The sequence below is a fragment of the Strongylocentrotus purpuratus genome, unplaced genomic scaffold, assembly GCF_000002235.5.
Source record: "Strongylocentrotus purpuratus isolate Spur 01 unplaced genomic scaffold, Spur_5.0 spur5_scaffold_20, whole genome shotgun sequence".
NCBI classification, from domain to species: Eukaryota; Metazoa; Echinodermata; class Echinoidea; order Camarodonta; family Strongylocentrotidae; genus Strongylocentrotus; species Strongylocentrotus purpuratus.
Window position 1 is genome coordinate 9,808,059 of NW_022145606.1, and position 23,010 is coordinate 9,831,068.

At 39.2% G+C, this 23,010-nt stretch overlaps 1 protein-coding gene across 3 annotated transcripts; it reads right to left on the minus strand.

Moving 5' to 3' along the window:
- Positions 1 to 1,615: 1,615 nt before the first annotated feature.
- On the minus strand, positions 1,616 to 21,924 carry LOC577062 (crk-like protein). Of its 3 annotated transcripts, none has more exons than XM_011684738.2 (8): positions 21,529 to 21,924; positions 20,230 to 20,349; positions 17,994 to 18,135; positions 11,219 to 11,275; positions 7,154 to 7,273; positions 4,379 to 4,507; positions 3,689 to 3,796; positions 1,616 to 2,338 (listed from the first exon to the last, which is right to left on the minus strand). In XM_011684738.2, the coding sequence occupies exons 1-8, from the start codon at positions 21,579 to 21,581 to the stop codon at positions 2,150 to 2,152; spliced, it is 918 nt and encodes a 305-aa protein (XP_011683040.1). In that variant the 5' UTR covers positions 21,582 to 21,924; the 3' UTR covers positions 1,616 to 2,149. The 3 variants fall into 3 exon arrangements, with proteins under 3 accessions (XP_011683040.1, XP_782409.3, XP_011683041.1); XM_777316.5 differs by having other exon boundaries at positions 3,689 to 3,799; XM_011684739.2 differs by lacking the exon at positions 11,219 to 11,275 and having other exon boundaries at positions 3,689 to 3,799; positions 21,529 to 21,922.
- Positions 21,925 to 23,010: the final 1,086 nt, after the last annotated feature.

Consider the following 23,010-nt stretch of genomic DNA (forward strand, 5'->3'; position numbering starts at 1 on the left):
AACTGTATAAGAAACCAGCCGGTAGGGCATTTTTTTCCGTCTTTTCATAGGCATAATACGGACAACGTTATAGAGGTACACATGTATCATCAAGATTCCCGTTGATTGTAATGCCCACTGCACACTATACGATCTGACTACCATCCAATTTTGAAAGACTTTGCAAGAGCATTTGATATGAACATTCAACATGTAAAATCTCAATTACAGAGGTTCTGAGTAGTCATATGATTAATAAAATCTTATTAATGCTTTCTTGAAGGAAAAAAAGCTAAATTGGCTCAAAACTGTAACTTCAGACCAGAAGTGTGCTTATCTACGTCTTGAAGGCGATTAGGCTTTTATGCTCACTAAAAAGCTCAAATGCTCCAATTCCGGTTGTCACCTTTCTTGATATCATTATTTAGAAGCTAACAGGAAGATTGCCATTTCTTTGACTATCTGGAATTCAGGGGGGCGTTTCACAAAACTTGTCATCAGTGACAAATGACAGTTTTTGTTATAAGCTGCTGAAATCCTTGCTTCTGATGGGTTATCAACAGATTTGTCACTGATTTTTGTCATTTGTCATTGAAAAAAGGCTTTGTGAAACGGGTATCGTATAGTGTGCAGTGGGCTTTACGTAACATATAAATCTAATCAGTAAGACTTTTTTTTCTGGCAAAGTACAATTAATTACATAGTGCTTGATATACAATAAGTTATTTGTCAGGACGAGCTTGAAGGACTGGACAAAAACAACAACAAGAGGGCGCAAGATGCAACCGTCCATACACATATTTTGGCTTTCGTGTAATGGCGTTAAGTTTAAGTCGTCCGCTGTGGCAGGATCAAGTTGCTTCCATGAATGAGCAGGTGGTGCGGATGAACTGCTCATGGATTAGCTTCTCCTGAAGTCGCTGTTGCTTACAACATCTGCATTCATTTTCTGCATTCATTTTCTGCATTCACCTTCTGCATTCATGTCCTGCATTCACTTTCGGCATGATCCACTATCGGTGTTGCTTACAACATCTGCATTCATTTTCTGCATTCATTTTCTGCATTCATCTTCGGCATTCACCTCCTGCATTCACTTTCAACATGATCCACTATCGATGTTGCTTACAAGATCTGCATTCATTTCCTGCATTCACGTCCTGCATTCAACTCCTGCATTCACTTTCGGCATTGATCCACTATCGCTGTTGCTTACAAGATCTCCATTCATTTTCTGCATTCAACTCCTGCATTCATCTCCTGCATTCACCTCCTGCATTCACTTTGGCCATGATCCACTATCGGCAAGATCCAACTCGTGACATCCTTTGCTGATCATCATTGTTCTTTCCGTAGACATACTCTGCCTGGGAAGGAACTCCCTCTGCTTTGTGCTATGTTTAAGTGGTAACACTCTCAACATGCACGATCCCACTCCTGACGCAACTTAAAGACACATAAGCTTGGCTTTCATGGGGAGTCGACACTGATTGGGTATCCACCTGCTACAAGACATTTTCATATGCATTCAGCTCCTGCATTCAACTCCTGCATTCACTTTCGGCATGATCCCCTATCGCTGTGGCTTACAAAATCTGCATTCATTTTCTGCATTCCAGGAGTAGTCCTTCAACAATGCACTTCTCAAGGACCGCCCCATAAAGAAAAGTCATCCACGCACTTTCCACGTCCGAGCCAGGACCACGTGCTGTTCTAAATATCTTATCGACATGATGCTGAGTGATCTTTAGGTTAGATCACAAGTTCGCTGCATGCGAGATTCGTTCGTTGCTACATCGAGGATGCCATCAAGTTCGTTGTCGGTGAATTGTGATGCGATTCACACTGAAACTCCCGTTTGCGTGTCTTTATCAATGGCAACATAACGATCCCCGATCATCCATGATCCCACTCCTGTCCGATCCTCCGTGATCCCGTTCCTGAACCCATTTCTGATCCCATTCCTGATCCCTGATCCTCCACGATTCCCACTCCTGCCACCACTTCAGTGCTCCACACAATCACTCCTTGCACGGTTACAAATCTATTCATTCTTGGTTCATTATAGATGATTACTATACACATAATATAGGAGCACGTTCATACGTTTCTCTCCTCGAGCGATTTCAAGTCGCGGTTTCGACAAAAATAATATGATAAGAGTCCAGGCTCAGTTCAGAAGAGAGTTGTTGCCTTCCATGCCGTTTTGACTGGCGTTCTGTCCTATTCTATCCGCTTCCTCCGGGGGAAGGAGTTCTACAAATGTAAATGGGAAGAATCCTTGAGTTCCGTCTTTGACTAGTTCTCCTTCCCAGTATCCGCTCATATGCTGTTTGATTATTTTCACAATGTCTCCTCTCTGCAAAAAAAAAAAATAATAATATCGAAAATAATATCACTAGTGATATTCGCTTGTCTCGCAATGTGGTCAATAAGGGATCTAAAAGATCACAACGTTTCGTGCGCCGCTGCAACACTTCGTCAGGTGATAAAAACTAATGTAAGCAAGCGTGTTTCATACTCTACGGGAGGACCAGCGCAGCGGTCAATCATTCGATTCGATAATTGGAACAATAACGCACAAGGCCTATTGGTCGACGCACATGGTAATAATAATAATATTAGGTTCTTCTATAGCGCATTTCACATTATATAACGTCTCTATGTGCTTCCAAAGAGCTTTGGAAGTTATTACCCTAGCTTTGCATTTAAAGGAATAATCCTACCAGGTACCCATTTACCTCACCTGGGTCTAGTGTGGCAAACAAGGGGGATGGGATTTAAAGTCATTGTATCGTAGCTCTGAATAGAAGACTTATTGCATGAATTGAAAAAAATGTTTCAAGTAAGTCACTTTCAAGGGAAAGTTTGTTTACTTCCAAGCTCAAGGAAGGGGCCTTTTCATAGGCCAATATTTATCTTACAGAAGGAGAGGACGAATAAAGGATTCTCTGCCAAAAATTATCTATATTTGGTCCAAACCTAGTAAATTGAATCTGCAGCATACTAGGGGGAATGGACTAGAAAGAACAAAGTATTTTAACTCATTGACAGATATTCATCACCCTTATAAAGTACCCTTGCCAAATAGGACTTCCCCCTTGGTATTTCCATTTCTGGAGTTCCCCAAGGCACGCTATTAGCACCCAGTGTGTAATGCGCTGGAGCAAACCCTTATACCATACCAGAAGTCAGAATGCCAATCTGACTGAAACTTAGCCATTCGGCGTAAGGTGCTTTATGGTTCCTTCTGCCGTCAGACTGGTGGTGAATGGTGTTTAAAATGTTATCTAGGTACCTGTTTCATTACACACTTAGTGCCTGGGGGAACTCCAGAAATGGACATTTTAGTTTTGTGTGTCATATTATGCGTTGGGAATTCTTCTCTGTACTGCTTTGCTATATGATGTGACAGTGCAGTATACCTTTGGGTATAACATTCTAATAAGATACATTGACATATATCACCCATGTGCCATGTATGTACCCTTGTCAGATAGGACTTCCCCCTTGGTATTTCTATTTCTGGAGTTCCCAAAGGCACGCTATTAGCACCCAGTGTGTAATGCATTGGAGCAAGCCCTGATACCATACCAGAAGTCAGAATGCCAATCTGACTGAAACTTTGCCATTCTGGGGAATGTACTGCAGTCAGACTGGTGTTGGTCTCTGGTTTGAATGAGGTATGTGGATAACACCTGGTACCTACCTCAAATTTAAGTTGTGTCGTGTCATATGCGTTGGGAATTCTTCTCTGCGTCGCTCTACCGTACGATGTGACAGTGCGGTATACCTCTGGGGGTGGTTCAACCGGCAGCTGCTGGAGAATAGAAGGAAGATCAGAGGTCAAAGAAAGAAAGATGGAGAAAGATGAGTAAAGAAAAAAAAAAAAAGGCATATTCAATTAGATGAAAATAAACTGAGGTGCAACACTATTAAACAAAGGTCCTTTACAGACGCCCCTCAGAATTTTCAGTCAGAACAACCCAAAATTTCAAAATATTAAAGAGTGATGTAATGCACATTGACACTCAAAACTAATAACTCAACCCCCCCCCCCCCCCCCCCCCCCACGGAGTTGAGGCCTGAATAAACAGAGGGATATACCTGAGGAGAAAGAAGAAGAAAGTGAAATAACCCTATGAGATATCGTATAAGACAGACCAAAGGATGAACTTGAAATGCAACTATTTGTAGTCATGAATTTCTATAGAAAGTGTCTCAAAGTTCTTTTTCGTTCTGTAACTTTCATACTGTAATGTACTCCTCATCCATGATAATTTTGTTGTTTTTGTTTTTGTTTGTCCCCATGTACATCATTTCATTTTTAGTGCAAATCTCATGATAACAGGAAAAGAAACAAATCCTGAATAATTTTCTTTTGTTATTTTCTGCTTACAGCCTCCATCCATGGTACGGGGAACTGGCCTTCCTGCCCTCTTGAGTTGCGCATCGTCCACCAATCAGCTTCGTCTCGATTAATTAACGTCAGAATCTCGTTCTTCTGTGCCGGTAGATCATCGGCATCCTAGCAGAAAAAGGAGAGAAAAAAGAACAATGAGCGATCTGGCTATGAAAAAAAAATTGTTAATGTTACTGGCGAGGTCTGATCAGCACAGAAAAGAGATCTCAAACACTCAAACAGTGTTACGCCACAGAAAAACTCAAAAGAGCTCCCTCAACAAGAGGGGGAAATAAGGTGGTGTTCTTTTTATGTTGCAATGCATCCTGGATATGAAGACGAAAAGCAGAAGATAGAAGAAAATATATGCCTCTGCACTGTATGGATACAGCACTTTTATTCACAACAGAAGTTTATGAGCAATTTGTTAAAAAAAAAGAAGAAACATACAATTCAAAAACCTGAAAATATTACATGAGTAAACATGTACATGTGTAGTTTCAAACAGACGATTGTGTGTCTAGCAGGAATCAAAAGAGCTCCTTACAAATCCCTCCAAACTCAAACATTTATTTCCTCCAAATCTAGAGTCTTAAATGACAGACTAATCAATCATTGAGTAGGAAAGGAAACGGTTGCAAGGAAACACGGTTTTACTAATTCCCATACAAAAACAAACAGTGCTTATAAACATCCTGGAAGGAGGTACAAGGTAGATCAGACATGTTTCTTCTGCTCAATTATGTTTTGATATTTGTTATTTTCAAGTTTCAAATTCAAGTTCTCTTGCTACATGTATGTATGATTATTAGATTATAGAAAAGTACATCATCATGCTAAGTGTTGCATGGAGTGTGACTTTCAGAATCGTTTACAGCGAATATGTTGTTTTCCTGTTCTATGTTTGAATAGTTTGCTTTTGAAGCTACATAGGAAGGAACAGGGGAGTGTTTCACAAAGACTAAGATCGACTTTAATTATGGCAGGCCATTCACGCCACTGTTTGCTCTCTTCTTCTTCTTCTTCTTCAAGATAATCTGCCTCCTTCAATACTGAAGATTCTTGCAGATGCCGTATACTCGGCCTGGTTGGGGTATGCAGGTGGACCATTACACCGGGGTTTCCCCCTCTCTTATACGATTAGTGCAATGGGTTCTTAATGTGCAAGGGTTGTGACTCTCCTGTACATGGGGCCTCCATTTAATGTCCTATCCGAGGGACGGAGTGTTTTCCACTTGACATAACCTGCATCTATGAACAAGGGAAGGGGCACGTTAACACACAACGCAGGCTTCAGTCATCCGCCTGGGTAGGAGTCGAACCCGGGATCTTTGGTTCGACAGGCAGACGCTTTACCGACTGAGCCAACTCCCTCCTCAAATCATTGGTCTCTCAATTATGATCTTTAGATAATATTTTTTTCCCTTCAATAATGAACTATCAAAAAATGTAAATTCTGTAGATTTGTGACAAAGATTGGTACTTCCCTTGAGAAAACAATGCCAGGAATGGTGAGAGGAACTAGTGGCATGGCAGCCTGCCATAGTTAAGTCCAACTTAAAGTCAATCTTAGTCTTTGTGAAACACCTTCCTGAACATATCACCTGGCCAGACAGAGCCAGAAGGACATTAACTCTATGTTAAAGTACATCACTAGTGTGATCAGGGGGGATAAGACCTCTCTGCAAGGTCACTGACAGGTGGCTATCTCATCAAAAAGGGGATCATGGGGGACCAACAGGCACCAATTAGGCATTGTTTGCTATATAGAGGGCACAAGTATCTAGTAGTGCCGTGGAACTTTAAAGTACATCTGTATATTCATGATTTAATGCCCTTCTGGCTCCAAACAGATGCTATTCCAACCACACATGGGCTTGAAATTGAAAGTTCCGGGTGCCATAGACCACAAGACATCCTGCCAAGCAACCATATTAAAACTCCTGCTTTTGTTATCCCCGTAGCAACTGATAGAAGTCCCACTTTTCCATGCAAATGTGTTGCATTTCACTCTAAATGACCATTATACATTTAAGTTCATTTGTTTGCCTCCCTCTTGGAAGGCACATACTTTATACTCCTCCCCCTTACTCTTCCCCCATTTATCAATTTTTTTAATTAATTAATATTACTATCTAGCTAGCTGGTAACTATTAAACTAGGCTGCAGCAACCATAGGGTTAGGTTTAAGAGAGTTAGGATACTTACCTCACTCGGGAAGTCATATTTAACTCAGAATCTCTCTGCATTGATAACTAGCTGGTAATTAACTAGGATGGTAACTATTTAACTAGGTTGCAGCAACCGTAGGTTTAGGGTTAAGGTTAGGATACTCACCTCACTAGAGAAGTCATGTTTAACTCTGAATCTCTCTGCATTGCTAACTAGCCAAAAACTAACTAGACTGGTAACTATTTAACTAGGCTGCAGCAACCGTAGGTTTAGGGTTAAGGTTAGGATACTCACCTCACTAGAGAAGTCATGTTTAACTCTGAATCTCTCTGCATTGCTAACTAGCCAAAAACTAACTAGACTGGTAACTATTTAACTAGGCTGCAGCAACCGTAGGTTTAAGGTTAAGGTTAAGATACTTGCCTCACTAGAGAAGTCATATTCAACTATGAATCTCTCTGCATTGCTGAGGATTAGCGAGGCTGCTAACTAGCTGCTAACTAGCTGGTAACTAACTACAGTTTAGGCTGGTAACTATTTAACTAGGCTCCAGCAACCGTAGGGTAGAGTTTAGGTTTAGGGTTAGGATACAGTACTCACCTCACTTGAGAAGTCATATTTAACTCTGAATCTCTCTGCATTGCTGACGATGGCAGGTGGCGGTATAGGAGTGACAGGAGGAACATCCGGGTTCGGTGTGGGCGGTTTTCTCTCGTTCAACTGGACCATTCAAAAGACAAAACAGTTTAATAGCTTATTGGTAGTCAGGGAAAAACATATTTAAAACATTTCGGGGGCTACTTTTCAAGCTTGCTTGCATGAAAACATCAATCTTAAATTTGTTTTGCATTGAACTTTATGCAAATTTTTGGGGGCCTTTTGGGGGCCTTTTATGACTTTTGGGGGCTCTTTTTGGCATTTTGGTGGCTACTGCGCCCTGAGCCCCCATATATTTTTTTGCTGGTAATGTATGAATTGAACATTTTCGTAACGTAATCAAATTTAATGCACAAATCTTTGTTAAATGCCCATTTACAAATTATTTCATTAACCTGTTATGAACAATTGGATTTCAATAGCCAAAATGCATACCGGTACATTAATTGGTGCTAGGTACATGTAGGGGAAACATTATGAAAAGAAAAGAAAAGGCACAAATTTCTGCACACGCTACATGCCTATTGTTGTTCACTGACCACATTGGGTTACAGGCCAGGAATTATCAAAAGGATTGTGAGCCTTAAAATTCTCAAATTAACGACATGCTGTGGGGTTCAAGATCGTTATTTTCTATAAAATTTGTAATTTTTTAACTTCTCCAAAAAATATTACTAATATGCATTATTAAGTTTTCAGAAACATTGCATTTTATTTGAACGACTTAGCTTTAAAAGAAAAATATTGTTGTTACCAATTTGAAAAACAACATGTGATCAATTTAACCCTTTTTTTATAAAAATAAATTTCATGAAAGGGTTAAAGGTACCATGTGCATGTACACAAACATGTTTTCTAGCTATTTAGAGTTGGGTCATGAGTTGAGGTAAAGGATTTAGAAAACAAAGCAAATGAAAAAAAAGAAAAATAAAGATGCACAAAGATGATTTTCAAGCAACATTAAATCCTCACTTTGCCACAATTCTTTTTTTTAATTTGTAATATGTGCAGTATATTATTATTTAACAAAGAATAATAATACTAATGAAAAAATAATGAAAAAAGGCAAAGGCGTGAGCTTTATTCGTGTACATGTAACATTTATGCTAGAATGTCTACATCTAAACTGTATGGGCTAAATATACAATGTAGGTCTCAGTGCACGACAGGGGAATTCCCCTATGACATCATCACATGAGGAAGAACAAAAAAAAAGATTTTTTGCAACACTGACATTGTAACCTCAGCCCAAAATAGCACAATTACAAGTACAAGTACATGCAAATATAGAGAGTGTGTCGCAATGTGCCTGAAAAGATCAGAATCTCAGGGTAGAATCGGACCTGTGCAAATATTTGTATGAAATTTTCAAAGGTTCCATGCATACACATACATTCACATGCGATGCAATGATAAGGCCTAGAATAATAATGTACACATTGTGTGCTTCAGATGCGAATCTCAGATACTACATATCCGGGTTTGCAAAAGGCATGATGGCAAGACAACAGATTAGGCTACGCAAAAAAAAATTAATAACTAAAACTAAAATAACTAAAATAACTAAATAACTAAAATGCTTCAAATGTTAAATGCACAAGCAGATACTAGGGATTTTTACATTTTCTAATCACTGTGCTGTGTATCTATGGTAACAATATTTGTCAACAAATACAGATTCCTCTTAAAGGGCTCTCAGTTTTATATACACTGTAGCTCCTCTTTTTTCTTTTTATTCTGTAGCTTCCTCTTTAAAGCTTATCTGCCGTAGTTTACAGGAGGGATTAGACTGCCCTGCAAGGTCACTGGACAGATGGTTATCTCATCAACTCAGCTCTCAGTTAACATAAGAAAAAGAGGATCATGGGGGACCAATGGTCACCGATTAGGCATTGTTTGTTATATAGAGGGCGCAAGTAGCTACAAGTAGTGCAGTGGGCCTTTAAATTGGCAATACAGACAATTAGACAAGTGCAACTAAACGAAACAGAGCTATTCAAAGAGTTACTGAATTGGTACATAAGGCAATCGATTGGTCTTTACTTTAATAATAGGTGTGATATGATTGATTTTTGATTTGTTTTGTTTTGTTTTGGGGGTCGATGCAGAACAAATAATCTGCTTAAAAGATTCTGTGTCATACTCTACTTGTACTGTTAAATCAAAGCTGTAAATTGATAACCAATACTCTTACCAAAATAGACCGGTAGTCATATTTCCATTTATCAAAATGATTGATTGTTTCTGGGGGGTGTTTCACAAAGATTCTAAGTTGAACTTATCTCTAAGTTGGACTTAATAATTATGGAAAGCCGTTAGCATCTTTGAAAATATTTTGTAAAAGTTATTTTGAAAGGCATAAAATGTTGATTTAAATCATTCATATTTTCTATCATCAAGGAGATTTCATGTTCTTGATGTGGAATTTATAAAAAAAAAAGTCTAAAATACTTGAATTTCTGCTTTTGAATATATTTAATTTTAAGGCTCTAATGGCTGTCCATAATTTGTAAGTCTAACTTAGTGTTTAGTTCTACTTAGGATCTTTGTGAAACACCCCCTGGACAAGTACATATCGTCCTTGTTTTCACGAAGTGACGGTAGTGAGGAAAATCGTAACGCAAAGTGAATGCAATTTTTTTTCACTACCGTCACTTCGTGAAAACAGCGACGATATATACTGTACAGGTAGCACCTGAAAAAGAGTGTTTTTCTTCAATAATGCAAGAGGATGGTGATAAAGCTGCTGATAAAGTATGTGCACTTGTACATCAAAAAGTGTTTTATTTCTTAATTCAGCAATTTTGAGTTACTTTTAGCAATAGCGAAAAGAAGAAAAAATGTAGAAGGAAACAAAATGTGCTTGTAGCTTTTGATGCATTTTTTCTGGAGCTTCCCAAGTTCTTACAATAAATGTACCATTTATAACGTTTTGCAGACATGTTATTCAAGCCACACAAACAAAAATGCATGCATGCACAATTTCATAATACGGGGTATACCTGTATACACGTATGGTATGTATTTTTTTATAATTAATAGCACGAGACATGCAAAACACAACATAGCCACATTAGATGTTCAAACTAAAAGCAGCAAAAGAAAGAAGAAGGTCTTTGGTGAACTTTTTTATTTGCAAATTAAAGGCATTTGCTTTAAAACTATTTTACATGAATTTCATAAGATAATTGCATAAATGTGAATTCAAGTCAAATTCTAGTGCATAACAGTGGCTGAAACAATTACTATTAAGGCATGAGATCTTTATTTTTATAAGAGACTATGAGGCTGTTCACACCGCAATGAGATAGCGCGGTCTATCGTAGCACCCCCTGTTTTCTAGCCCGCGCTATCTCTCGTGGACCACCCCCAAGAGGTGCTCCAGTGGCACGCCGATTTGGCTCGCCGTGGCTTGCTGTTGGGCGGACCGAAACGACGTTGTACCTTCCAAACCGCAGAGATAGCGCGAGATAGCGCGCGCTATCTCTGCCGGTGTGAACAGCCTCTATGATGAATGTAGACTGAATAGTCTAGTGCTCCACAAAGGCTCTGTGTTTTACATGCAGCCAGAGACTGACCAAGCTACGTATACATGAAGGCTCTGCTCAAGACTTTATGAAATTGTGTTGAAGTATCAAATGAGAGTCTGTGTCTGCAGACTAATCAGAGTAGCCCAGCAATGACAAACAAACAAAAAATCACAAAAAAACACCCAAGCAAATTAACTCTTGAGAATTGAAAGCTCCAAAGGGGGTGCTTATGTAAATTGAAAAAAATGCTCTGGTAAAAAACGATGTAATACTTTCAATATCACTGTAAGAAAATTGCTCTTGCAGCACCAAATCATAAAATAGCTCCCGCAAACAGAAAAGTATTTTTCACACTGCGATAGCCTGATAGCCAATGAGAAAGCCATTTACATGCCATGCAAACACACACACACACTCACAGATGCTCCATGCATGCAAGGTATGATGGGGAAGGGTGGGGGAATCCCCCTTTACCTACCGGTGGTGATGATACTGGGAGCTGAGGAGGAGGCTGAACCATCCTGTTCTTGGGACACTGGCAGGTAGAGGAGGAACGAACATTGTTAGGATTAATATAGGATTAAAATGTCAGTGTGAAGTGGTCACAAGGTGTATCTACGTGTACATATGTGTACGTGTGCTGTATCATATCAGATCGACATGCCCCATTCACATTTCACATGGTAGACATAGTCAATGCATAAACTTGAAAATGTCAGTGTGAAGTGGTCACAAGGTGTATGCATATCTACATGTACATGTACATTCGTGTACTGTATCATAACAGATGTACATGTACATGCCCCATTCACATTGTAAACATCGTCAATGCATAAACTTGAAAATGTAAATTCAGGTGAATTTAAATAAAGTTTAACGCAGTGACTTGTACAGATCCTGTTAACACTGACTTTCACTGACATGACCCATTCACATTGTGAAAAATGTCAATGCATTAACTTGAAAATGTATATGAAAGAGGGAGAGAGAGAGAGAGAGAGAGAGAAAGACATAATTTATAGATAAGGAGAGAGAGAAAGACATCTAGATAAGGAGAGAGAGAGAGGGGGGGAAGAGAAAAAGACATCTATATAAGGAGAGAGAGAGAGGGGGATAGAGAAAGACATCTAGATAAGGAGAGAGGGAGAGAGAAAGACATCTAGATAAGGAGAGAGAGGGAAAGAGAAAGACATACCGGTACACTGTAGATAAGGAGAGAGCGAAAGAAAGGGAGGTAAGAGGAAGAGAGAGAGAGAGAGGCTCAGACAGCCAAACGAGGGCAGCAGGATATTATCAGTAAGTCTAACGTTACACTTCCAATGAACATGTAGACTAATTTCCGCTGAGCATTAATCCGTTTTGGCACACAGCCTGATTACTTCAGGGTTGTGCAGTTAATGAGAGGGATCTGTTCACACTCGCTATTAAAGAAGAACCTTGAGACATCACACAAAGCAATAGGAAATCATGCCAAAGCCAGGAGATCATGTGTAAACAGGGTGTGATGTGTCAGGTCACACATACCGGTACATGTACATGTACATGTTGTGCATATCTGTCTACAATAACAAACCATGGACAACATTGTACCGGGCGTACCTTCATTTTGACGACAACACACAGACTACATGTAACAGGTCTTTGGTTCGAAAACCCTGTAAATTGCTTAAAATTTGGGGGCCTTCCATATTATATATATTTGTAAATATATAATAATAATAATACACAATATTCATTAGGCGCTTAATACTGGTGTCTCTAAGCGCACCATATTCTGACTAAATAAATATTTACCATAGCTTATAATAAACACACAACTATTACATCTGTTCTTTATTCAATAAATCATGCATATATAATAATAAAAATAAGAGTGAGATCAAACATACATGAGGTCAAACATAGGATCAAACATAAGATCGAACAAACAAGAAATAAGAGGGTGTGCACCTCCTTTGACATTGTACATGTATAAAGGGGTGTTTATTTAGGTGCTCCCTTGGCACAGAAAATGTATATTAATGGTTCTTAGTTAAGCAGTAAATTTCCATATTGTCCTCAGAATGTTATATTCCTACAAACGTGTTTGTCCTCAAAAAATAGATACGTGTACTAGTACGTGTACAAACGAGTCCTCAAATTACACCAGAAAAGAAATGTCCAGTTTTTGGAAAAAGTACTTATTCGTGTATGAATTCTTTAAGTTTTCAAGCATCTAGGACTCTAGTTGTTAAGGATTTCTTTGAACTTCATAGAGTGCATACATGTATATATTAAAGGTCCACAGTTATGCAGTAAATTTCTATATCGTCCACAGAATGTTATATATTCCTACAAACGTGTGTGTCCTCAAACATGTAAAAAGAAACTGGTATGTGTACAAACGAGTCCTTAATTTACACCTGAAACAGAAACAAAGGTGTATTCCATGATGAGAGAGATGTTGGATTAACGCCCGTTTTATGAAAGGTTGTAAATATGCCATGGGCGTGTTCCATGCTGCTATTAAAAGACAGAGAGGGGAATCCCCACTGCCTGGACAATACACAAAAAAACCATGCTTGATTGCTTGGCAAGTAAGGAAATTACATGAAAATGAGTTCTGTGTGAACAAGGTGTGATGACATAGGCCATGTACTGTACATCCACGTACAAACTGTGCATAAAAGAATACAGATGGACTGGATTAGTGCCCACGTCATGGAAACATGTATGAGTGTGTACATGTGCAATGAACATTCAATCCTGTCTAGATATCGACCGCCCAAGGGAAACACAGAAAGTGGTCTTTGTAGACAGGTGGTCTTATAGTAGACAAATTCCAATTCGCTCTGTACACACATTTCATAAATTTCATTTTCTTACCGGTAGTTATTGATTGATGATGTAATAAGATTTGTTAAATACAGGGGTTGTATAAAAACATATTTGCAATAACTATAGAGAAAATAGAAAATTCTGATTTTTTTTTTTTTTTTTTTTTTTTTTTTTTTTTTTTTTTTTTTTTTTTTTTGAGGGGTGCAGATTAAATGGGAGAGATATGTCGCAGAGTTGCCAATTTGCATATGATTCATCTATAACTCTCTTAGTTTTAATCAGATTTTGCTCAAACATTAACTGACCTGTTCCTCTCACTTCTCTGCATCTATTAAAACCAAAATGATATTAGGATGGACTTCCCCTTTAACATCATATGTTGATGAAGCAATCCTACTTCATGGAGCTTGCATCTAAAAAATAAATACAATTGATCCCTGAAACTGAAACTCAAATTGATTCCTAGTTTTCTGTGGAGAGTTCAATGTTATTTGATAAATTGATACTTTAAATTTGTCCTGTGCACAAAGAAAATACTGGATCAATTTAACAAAAATTTCTGCTTTCCCTTTTATTTGTTGTCTGCACTTAAAAGACACAATTATATTAATGATTTCGGTTAGGAATTCTTACTTACATGTAGCTGAGCCTAATACTTAATCAGCACACTGAATTGAATAGTTCAATATGGCCTGCTAAAAAAATTAAGTCTTCTATTCTTAAAGCGTATCTGCCATAGTGTACAGGAGGGATTAGACTGCCCTGCAAGGTCACTGGACAGGTGGTTATCTCATCAACTCAGCTCTCAGTTAACATAATAAAAAGAGGATCATGGGGGACCAATGGTCACCGATTAGGCATGGTTTGTTATATAGAGGGCGCAAGTAGCTACAAGTAGTGCAGTTGGCCTTTAAACAACTCATCTGACAGCCAATACAATGCCATGGTTTCAGTAGCTTCCATTATTGTTACTAGTTGTTTGTTGATAACAAGTTTCTTGAGACAGTGCCATGTTTGTGCCTTTAAACGTTGGTTCAGATTCATGAGGAAAGTACTGACATGACACTTTTTTTTATCGACTCAGTAAAGAGGTGCTTCTTAGAAGCGACGGCTCTGACATGTATGTGCTCTCTCATTTTCTGTTACTTTAAGTGCCTTTTAATGATCTTTGTGAATTTACATTAACACCAGTGAAAGAAATTTATACCAGGAACCTTTAGAAGGGAAAATTTCTGTGTTGTTATGTATGTATCAATTGTGAAGTTTTTAATGAAAAAGCACTTAAAGACTTTGGTGGGAAGCACTTCATAAGCACCGTTTTATTGTCATTATATTAATGCTATAAATCACTGTTGCTTTAATATTCTTGGAAGTGACATCTCAAGAAGTAATACAGCATATACTGTACATGTATATATAGTATTTATTCAGTCTCACCAAAGTCTTTAATTAAAGGTACTATGTCCCTTTTGCAGCCAACCTCAAATGCTGTAGAACTTTGCAGGAATTATGAATATGTCATATAATTATGTCCTATTTGTGAAATTTAAACGTTAGCAGTGTCCTCATATTCAAATTTTGCAAGGAAACCTGTTTACTTGCTAGACTTCACTGTCAGACACTATTGAGTGACTGACTGGCTTTTTTCTTCTTTGGTAAGAACATACAGTACATGATAAGAGTTGTAAAGGGTACATGAGCATTTTTCTACATCAATAACCCACTTCTTGTGATGGCCAAGATTAAACTGATTGAATCTTTGCGCAGCATAAAACGTATGACCATTAGGTACAATTGTCTGAAAATCAAGACTATAACTTTTGGGCTCTATAGCCCTAAAGTCGATTTGACAACTAATAGTCGTTATTTTCCCACTTGAAGACATTTTCAAGCCCCACCTGTTTTAGGGAAGTTCTAAATTAGTATTATCTTTCAAATGCAGTTGGAATTTAACTTTTTCATTTTTTTGGCCTGCAAATGGGACATAGTACCTTTAAGTAACAACACTACTGCCTGAAGGTTGTTGCACTTCAAGAGAAAGTTTCCATACTACATGTACATAGCCTCATCGGAAACTTGTCCTTCCTATGTTGTTTGGTTGTGGGCCCTGTTTCATAAACCTTGTTATCAATAACAAGTTACATGTACATTTACCGTTATAAGCTACTGAAATCATGGCATTTGATTGGCTGAGAGCGAATTTGTTATAAAAATGTAGTATTTTTTATTGATAACAAGTTTAATTAAAACTTGGCCCTGTACAATAGGAAATTGCACTGGGCCCCTGTTTCATAAAACATGTTATCGATAACATGCTACAATAACTGTTATAAGCCACTGAAATTGTGACAATCTGATTGGTTGAGAGCGAACTTGTTATAGAAATATACAAGCCTTAAATTAATCGACGGCCATCGACGACCAGGCCATCGATGCCCCTATGACTGGCCGTGATGCCCTCCCCAAAAAAGATAAATTCACGGCCAAAAACTGGCCGACGTGCCTCTTTTTCCAACTGGATGTGCCCTTTTTTTGAAATTTGCGCTCATAAAACCACCAATTGCGCCCATAATCTCCTAAAACTAGACGGCAAGGCGCAAGTGTTTTCCGTGAAAATGCGCCCTTAAATTATTAGAACAGTAAAAATACATGAAAGGCACAGTTTGCCGCCCACGAGCTCTCTACTAGCTCTCTACTAGCTTCGTATTTAGTGCTTTAATAAGGTGCAAGTGCCGTGAAAATGCGCCCTTTGTTATATATAGGCTATGCTCTAGCGCACGTACGTACGTTCATGCGATCACTTGATATGGTGCATGCTGTGGACGCACGTACGTACGTACAAATCGAAGGCCAGGATCAAGAAAACAAATCGTCAAATGGAGAAATAAACAAGCATTCAAATAGTCATTAGAGATCTGTCTAGGTTTGTTTGTAGGTCTAGTTTATTATTTCATCTCAAATAGAATTTAGAATTATCTTATTAATAAGCAAAAGTTAAGAACACCTACGATGTTCTCGATCGTAGTTACTCTCATTTTGCCACCAGCCGACCTAGCTTCGTTTTGGCAAAAAGCTACCCCGCCAGCTTCCCACGATGAACGTTTTGAGTCACGGTACACTTACGCGCTGCGAATCTCCGAAGGTGCATCGGTTTCGTTGGCAAACTTCCAGGCCGACAGCTTCCCACCAAGAGTGGCGAGAGTGTGTGTGCGAGGAACGATTTTGGTTTCGTGAACGCACGTTACGCAACTGAGCTGAGCATGTCACTTTCAGCTGTCGAATGTCTAAGGACATTTTTACATCTTATTTCATTGGTTAGGCCTAGACTATACAACAGTTAAAAAGATAATTTCTTCATATTTGCTCCTTCTACCGAGAGTGTGGCGGAAGGTTTGCGTGTGAGGTGCGATTTCGATTTGGGATACCCGGTAAACTTGCCAAGTCCTTCTGACTTTCGATGTTTGTGAAACTGACAATTTATTTATTCATTTGCTCATCAATATTTTTAGTTACTTTAAAATACTGTTTAATGTGCAAGTTTAATGTTCTTAATCAATCTTTCCTGTTCATATTGTTAAGATTAAAAAGTTATTAAATTGATCGTTCTAGGCCTATTCACATTATGAAATTAACATTGTATCTTTAAACTTATAATTAGATTAGGGGGCTATCTGTTTTTGGAAAATTGCCCCTTGCACTGGTAAATTCCTGTTGGCAAGGGGCAACTTAAAAAAAAAAATTGCCCCTTGTTCCTGGCTGCTTAATCTAAGCCTAAGGCCTGCGGGCCGCCGCCTTGTTTGTATGTACCGTAGACCTCTATACATTCTGTGAAGAAGCTGGTGCTAAAAGTCATGGGAAATTGATCCCGCACAAGTTTCATAAAATACACATGACATCTAACAAAAATAGAATCAATTTTTTTTTTGCCTCATACTTGATGGCCTTTTTGTAAAAATATTTTGGCCTTGGTGCCCTTAAAAATATGAGGTACTCTAAGGCCAAACTGGCCTTGCCCTAAAAATGATTTATTTTTTAAGGCCTGAATATAGTATTCGTTATTGATAACAAGTTTTATGAAACAGGACCCTGTATCCCTAGCAGAATAGATATAGAGGTTTTTGGTCTAGTGGATAGGTCTCCGGACTATGAACCACAATGTACAGGGTTCGAATCCCACCATAGCACTGTCCTTCGGCAAGACATTATAACTACGTTTGCCACACTCCACCCAGGTGTAGTAAGTCGGTACCTGGTAGGATTGATTCCTTGAATGCTCCGAGCGCTACAGTTGCCGGAGCTAAGGCTAGGGTAATAATATCCATAGAGAGGTCATATCATAATGTGATGTGCTATACAAGAACGGCATATTATCTTCTTTTTATGTCAATGCATTTTTTCGTCTACAAATTCTTGGAAGAGTCTGAAGAATTACTTACCGGTTCGACTAGGACGGTAGTGTCTAGATAGTGACCTCGGTAGAAGTTCAGAATGTCAGGTAGCGTAGAGAAAATCTGATCACCGATCACAAACTGATCCGCTTTCCTCGTGATGATATAATGAGATACCTTACTATTTTCACTGTAGAGAAAAGGATAAGAACACAGAGAGAGAGATACAAAAAGAGGGAGGGAGAGAGAGAGATATATATAATATTAGATATACATTACAAAGTTAATTGATAGTTTAGTTTTTCATTTGACATGAACGGCTAGAGCCTACGTTTAATGGATTCAATCTGTACAAGCTTCCTACAAATCTAATAATTTACATGTACATGTATCACAAACTGGTTCGTTTTTTTTTTTTCCTTGTCATAATATGAGATACTAAAATGATATTACTTCACTGTAAAATAGACAGTAAATATTGTTAGCATACGACCAAATTAATCAACATTACCTGTTGTGAATCCTGACCCTTTACTCTTTAAAAGGGGAAGTCCACCCTGATATTAAGTTGGTATTAATAGAAGCAGAATATGACCGGAACAGATCATACCGGTGTTATATCGAACTAGATGGAATTCGACTGCGCGCAGTCGAAAATGATGCCTCCGTCATAGAGCAATTTTACAAACCAAAACAGAAGACATTTTTCGAATTCAAGTTCAATTGTAATCCATTAACAGGTTCTCAGAATATCGTGATTACAAGCAATTTCTCATATACATATATGACCCTTTGATCTTTGACCTCATGACCCTAAAATCTACTCAGTTCATTGGCTCTGCAAGATGTCCTGAGTTAAATAGTAATCCATCTGTCAGTTCTAATGAGAATGTGTTCACAAGCTATTTTTGCATACATAATGAGCCCATGACCTTTGACCTTTGATCTTATGAACCAAAAATCTACTCAGTTCATTGGCTCTGCAAGTAACATACATGACCTAATTTTGGCAGGAATCCATCAATCGGTTCTTGAGAACGCGATCACGAGCTGTTTTTGCATACATAATGTGCGTTGTGGCCTTTGACCTTTCACCTCATGACCCCAAAATCTAATCAGTTCATCTGCTCTGCAAGTAACATACATGACCTAAGTTTAGCAGCAATCCATCAATCGGTTCTTGAGATAACGCAATCACGAGCTGTTTTTGCATACATAATGTGCGCTGTAGCCTTTGACCTTTGACCTCGTGACCCCAAAATCTAATCACTTCATCGGTTCTGCAAGTAACATACATGACCTAAGTTTGGCAGCAATCCATTACTCGGTTCTTGAGATAACGCGATCACGAGCTGTTTTTGCATACATAATGAGCCCTGTGACCTTTGACCTTTAACCTCATGACCCCAAAATCTAATCAGTTCTTTGACTCTGCAAGATACATACATGACCAAAGTTTGGCAGGAATCCATCAATCGGTTCTTCAGATAACGCGATCACGAGCTGTTTTTGCATACATAATGAGCCCTGTGACCTTTGACCTTTGACATCGTAACCCCAAAATCTAATCAGTTCATCGGCTCTGCAAGATACATACATGACCAAAGTTTGGCAGGAATCCATCAATCGGTTCTTCAGATAACGCGATCACGAGAACGGGACGTACGTACGTACGTACAGACGTACGTACGTACAGACGGACGGACGGACAACCCGAAAACATAATGCCTCCGGCTACTTCGTAACGGAGGCATAAAAATATATTAATCATATTTAGGGTGCATGTATCATATAATTTTTCTTAAGGGAAAATAGAAAACAGTGCTGACAATTTGTGTTTGATCGATCGGAATTTTAAAAATTCATTACTTTTTTATTTTTAAGCAGAGAATTTGCTCTGAAAACTAACTGTCACTGACTTGTTCCTCTCATTTCTCTGCTTCTATCAAAACCAACATAATATCAGGGTGGACTTCCCCTTTAACTGTGCAAACACAGTATGAGAGGGGAAGGGAAAAAAGGTTGCCTGCATGGGACCGAAGGTATGTACGACCAATTGGGTGAAATAAAACTCATTCATATTCAGATCGGATCCGGACTAACTCGAACCCGGGACAACTCGGCCCCAATGCAAAATCGGTCAGTTTTTTGTCATTTTACCCTAACCCTGGCCCTAACCCTAATTCTAATTCTAACCCTAACCTGCAAAAACTAACTGTTTTTGCATTGGGGCCGAGGTTGTCCCTGGGTCCGAATTAGCCCGACTCCTCAGACCCTGTATTACCTAACACACAGCACTGAGTCGCCTGGACACGTCCTGCTGTCACGCACCAGGAAAGTCCCGGGTCGTTTTTGGATCAGGAGGTTGTCCGTCTCCGATCGGGTGATACCACCAAAGTGCCATCTAAGGGAGCAGAGAAAGGCATCAAAATGTTACGATCAATTATTTCAAAATCTTACGATCAATTATTACAAAATATTACAAAATGTTACGATCAAGTATTACAAAATATTACGATCAATTATTACAAAATATTACGATCAATTATTTCAAAATCTTACGATCAATTATTTCAAAATATTACGATCAATTATTACAAAATGTTACGATCAATTATTACAAATTAATTCAGACTTTCATTTGTTCCCTAATAATTCAGTTATTCCTTGGTTTACCAGGATTTCCAAATTTTATATTATCATGAATAAGCTCCATCTCAATCGAGTTCGCTAATAAAAATAGCCACAAAAAACTTGGTCCACGTCGCGTCGTAGTGACTCGTACACCAACTATGTTACTAGGCCTACATGATGTATAGATGCTGCTTATAAGTATCAGCTTGCATGGTGATGTAGATATACAGTAGGCTTACGGTTGCACCATGTGAGAGAAGGGGGGAGCCTAGGAGTAGGATTGGAGCAAGTAATTTTAATTATGTCATGCATACAAAAATCAGGTAGAGTCTACGTCTGGAAATACAAACAACAGCATGCATCCATGGTCAAAGTTGGTCTAATCTCTAGATCTAGATCTATTGCAGACTTTTGCTTTACTACAAATATCTCATTCCATATTTTATCAAAAATACCATGGAGCAATTGTTTATTTCCATCAAATCAAATGTGATACCGAGTGATAGAAAAAATGAATAGACTCGCACTGGCACTGCCCCGAGCTGAGATGGCAACGGAGACAGAGTCCTGCCTGACCTGGCCTGCCAACAGTTTTTAATTATTAAAATAAAACATTAACAATTTTAAAGGAAATAGCCAAACTAAATGTTCTGCATGCCAATTTAAAATCAGGGAGCAAGCAGGGACTCACGCACACACAGTTAACAAAAGTTTACGTTTCATCTCACCAACACAAATTTGATAGCGTGGGACTACACCAATTTTAACTGCATTATGGGTGTGAACGAATTTCCTGCTTGACATCACCCAACATATCCGATGTTTTTCATCATCTCACAACTCAAATCTTTGAAATACGATGATGAATTGATAGGTGATACTTTAAAATTACATGGTGCTAAGTGATGATGGTCATTTTTATTTATTTCGTAAAATTAAATCAACTTACAAATGTTTATTGCTATCATCAAACGGGGCCTTATCGTCCTGGGCCGCCATCATTTTTGACGAACCCTTTTCCACGCAATCGTCCGTCCGACCGAGATGGGTTCGGAAAAGTTTGACTAAATTCCACTTTCAGAGAACCAGAAAATCCCGTAGTTCATTAAATCCTCTCTCGTGGAATTATCGAGATACCCTCATCGGCAAAGAAATCGCGACGAAATTGGACGTGAAAACTTGACTTACGGAAAGTCAGAAGTCGCCGATAGGCAATTCACACACAGACATTATACACATAACGCTATGCATAGTTCCAGGAAGTTCATAAAGTGTCATAGACTTGCGTGTATTATTGCTACCAAACTTCCATATAGGCTATTTATCCTAAATAGCACGGCAGTCTATGACGTGACGGGTTTCATGGCTAAAATAGAGGGCGATATATATCCTACTTCATGACAGCGAATAATTCTGTCAGTTTGGGAGTTGACCTCAAGTCTAGGGGAAAACACAGTTATATATGGGAAATTGACTACTGTCCAGAATAGCAAATTACAATCTATCTGATTATAGCTACCCAGTAAAGCCTAAAGGGTCGAATGATTGTCGATTGTTTTAGTACCACAAAGACACAAAAATGAACAGGCTTACAAAACGCAAACATCATTATTTCAACATAATAATAAATAATATTTAAATTAATCCAAGACTTTATTCTAGACTCAGCTGCAAGAGCAGAGGTCTATATCAGGCGCGCCGGAAGCAGTTTGGGATTGGGGGGGCAAACATTCCAGGGGGCTCACCTTCCGAGGGCAGTGACGTAATGAGAAAAAACGTTCGGAAGGGGGGGGGCAGACGAAAAATCTGCATCACCACCAGTCTTACACGTTACATGCAGGTCCCGCGGAACGTTTTTCAAAGTGAAGTATTAACGATCAGGTAGAGCGTAAATTGGCGTGGGGTCCAGCCTCGGCAGGGTGTCAAGGGGCTGAGCCCCCGGAAGCTCAGGGATTTTAGGTATTTAATTACGGTTAGATGAGCATCCAGGGGCCTCTTTAAGGCCATTGACGTGTTCCAGAGGGGGGGGGAGCCCCCAGAAGCTCAGAGGTTTTAATATTTAACTACGGTCAGATGAGCAACCAGGGGCCGCCCTAGGGCACTTGGTGGGGTCCAGGGGGCAGGGCCCCCGGAAGCTCAGGGGTTTTAGGTATTGAATAATGGTCAGATGAGCATCCAGGGGCCCGCCTTATAGGGCCCTTGGTGGGGTCCAGGGGGCAGAGCCCCCGGAAGCTCAGGGGTTTTAGGTATTTAATAATGGTCAGATGAGCATCCAGGGGCCCGCCTTATAGGGCCCTTGGTGGGGTCCAGGGGGCAGAGCCCCCGGAAGCTCAGGGGTTTTAGGTATTTAACTACGGTCAGATGAGCAACCAGGGGCCGCCCTAGGGCACTTGGTGGGGTCCAGGGGGCAGGACCCCCGGAAGCTCAGGGG

Excerpts from the sequence above, each read along its gene's own strand:
- LOC577062 (XM_777316.5), bottom strand. The coding sequence starts at position 21,581 with ATGATGGCGGCCCAGGACGATAAGGCCCCGTTTGATGATAGCAATAAA. Across the intron at positions 11,276-17,993 it reads CTACCGTCCTAGTCGAACCG|TGTCCCAAGAACAGGATGGT; the intron begins GTAAGTAATTCT and ends TCTACCTGCCAG. Across the intron at positions 2,339-3,688 it reads CGACACAACTTAAATTTGAG|AGAGGAGACATTGTGAAAAT; the intron begins GTAGGTACCAGG and ends TTTTTTTTGCAG.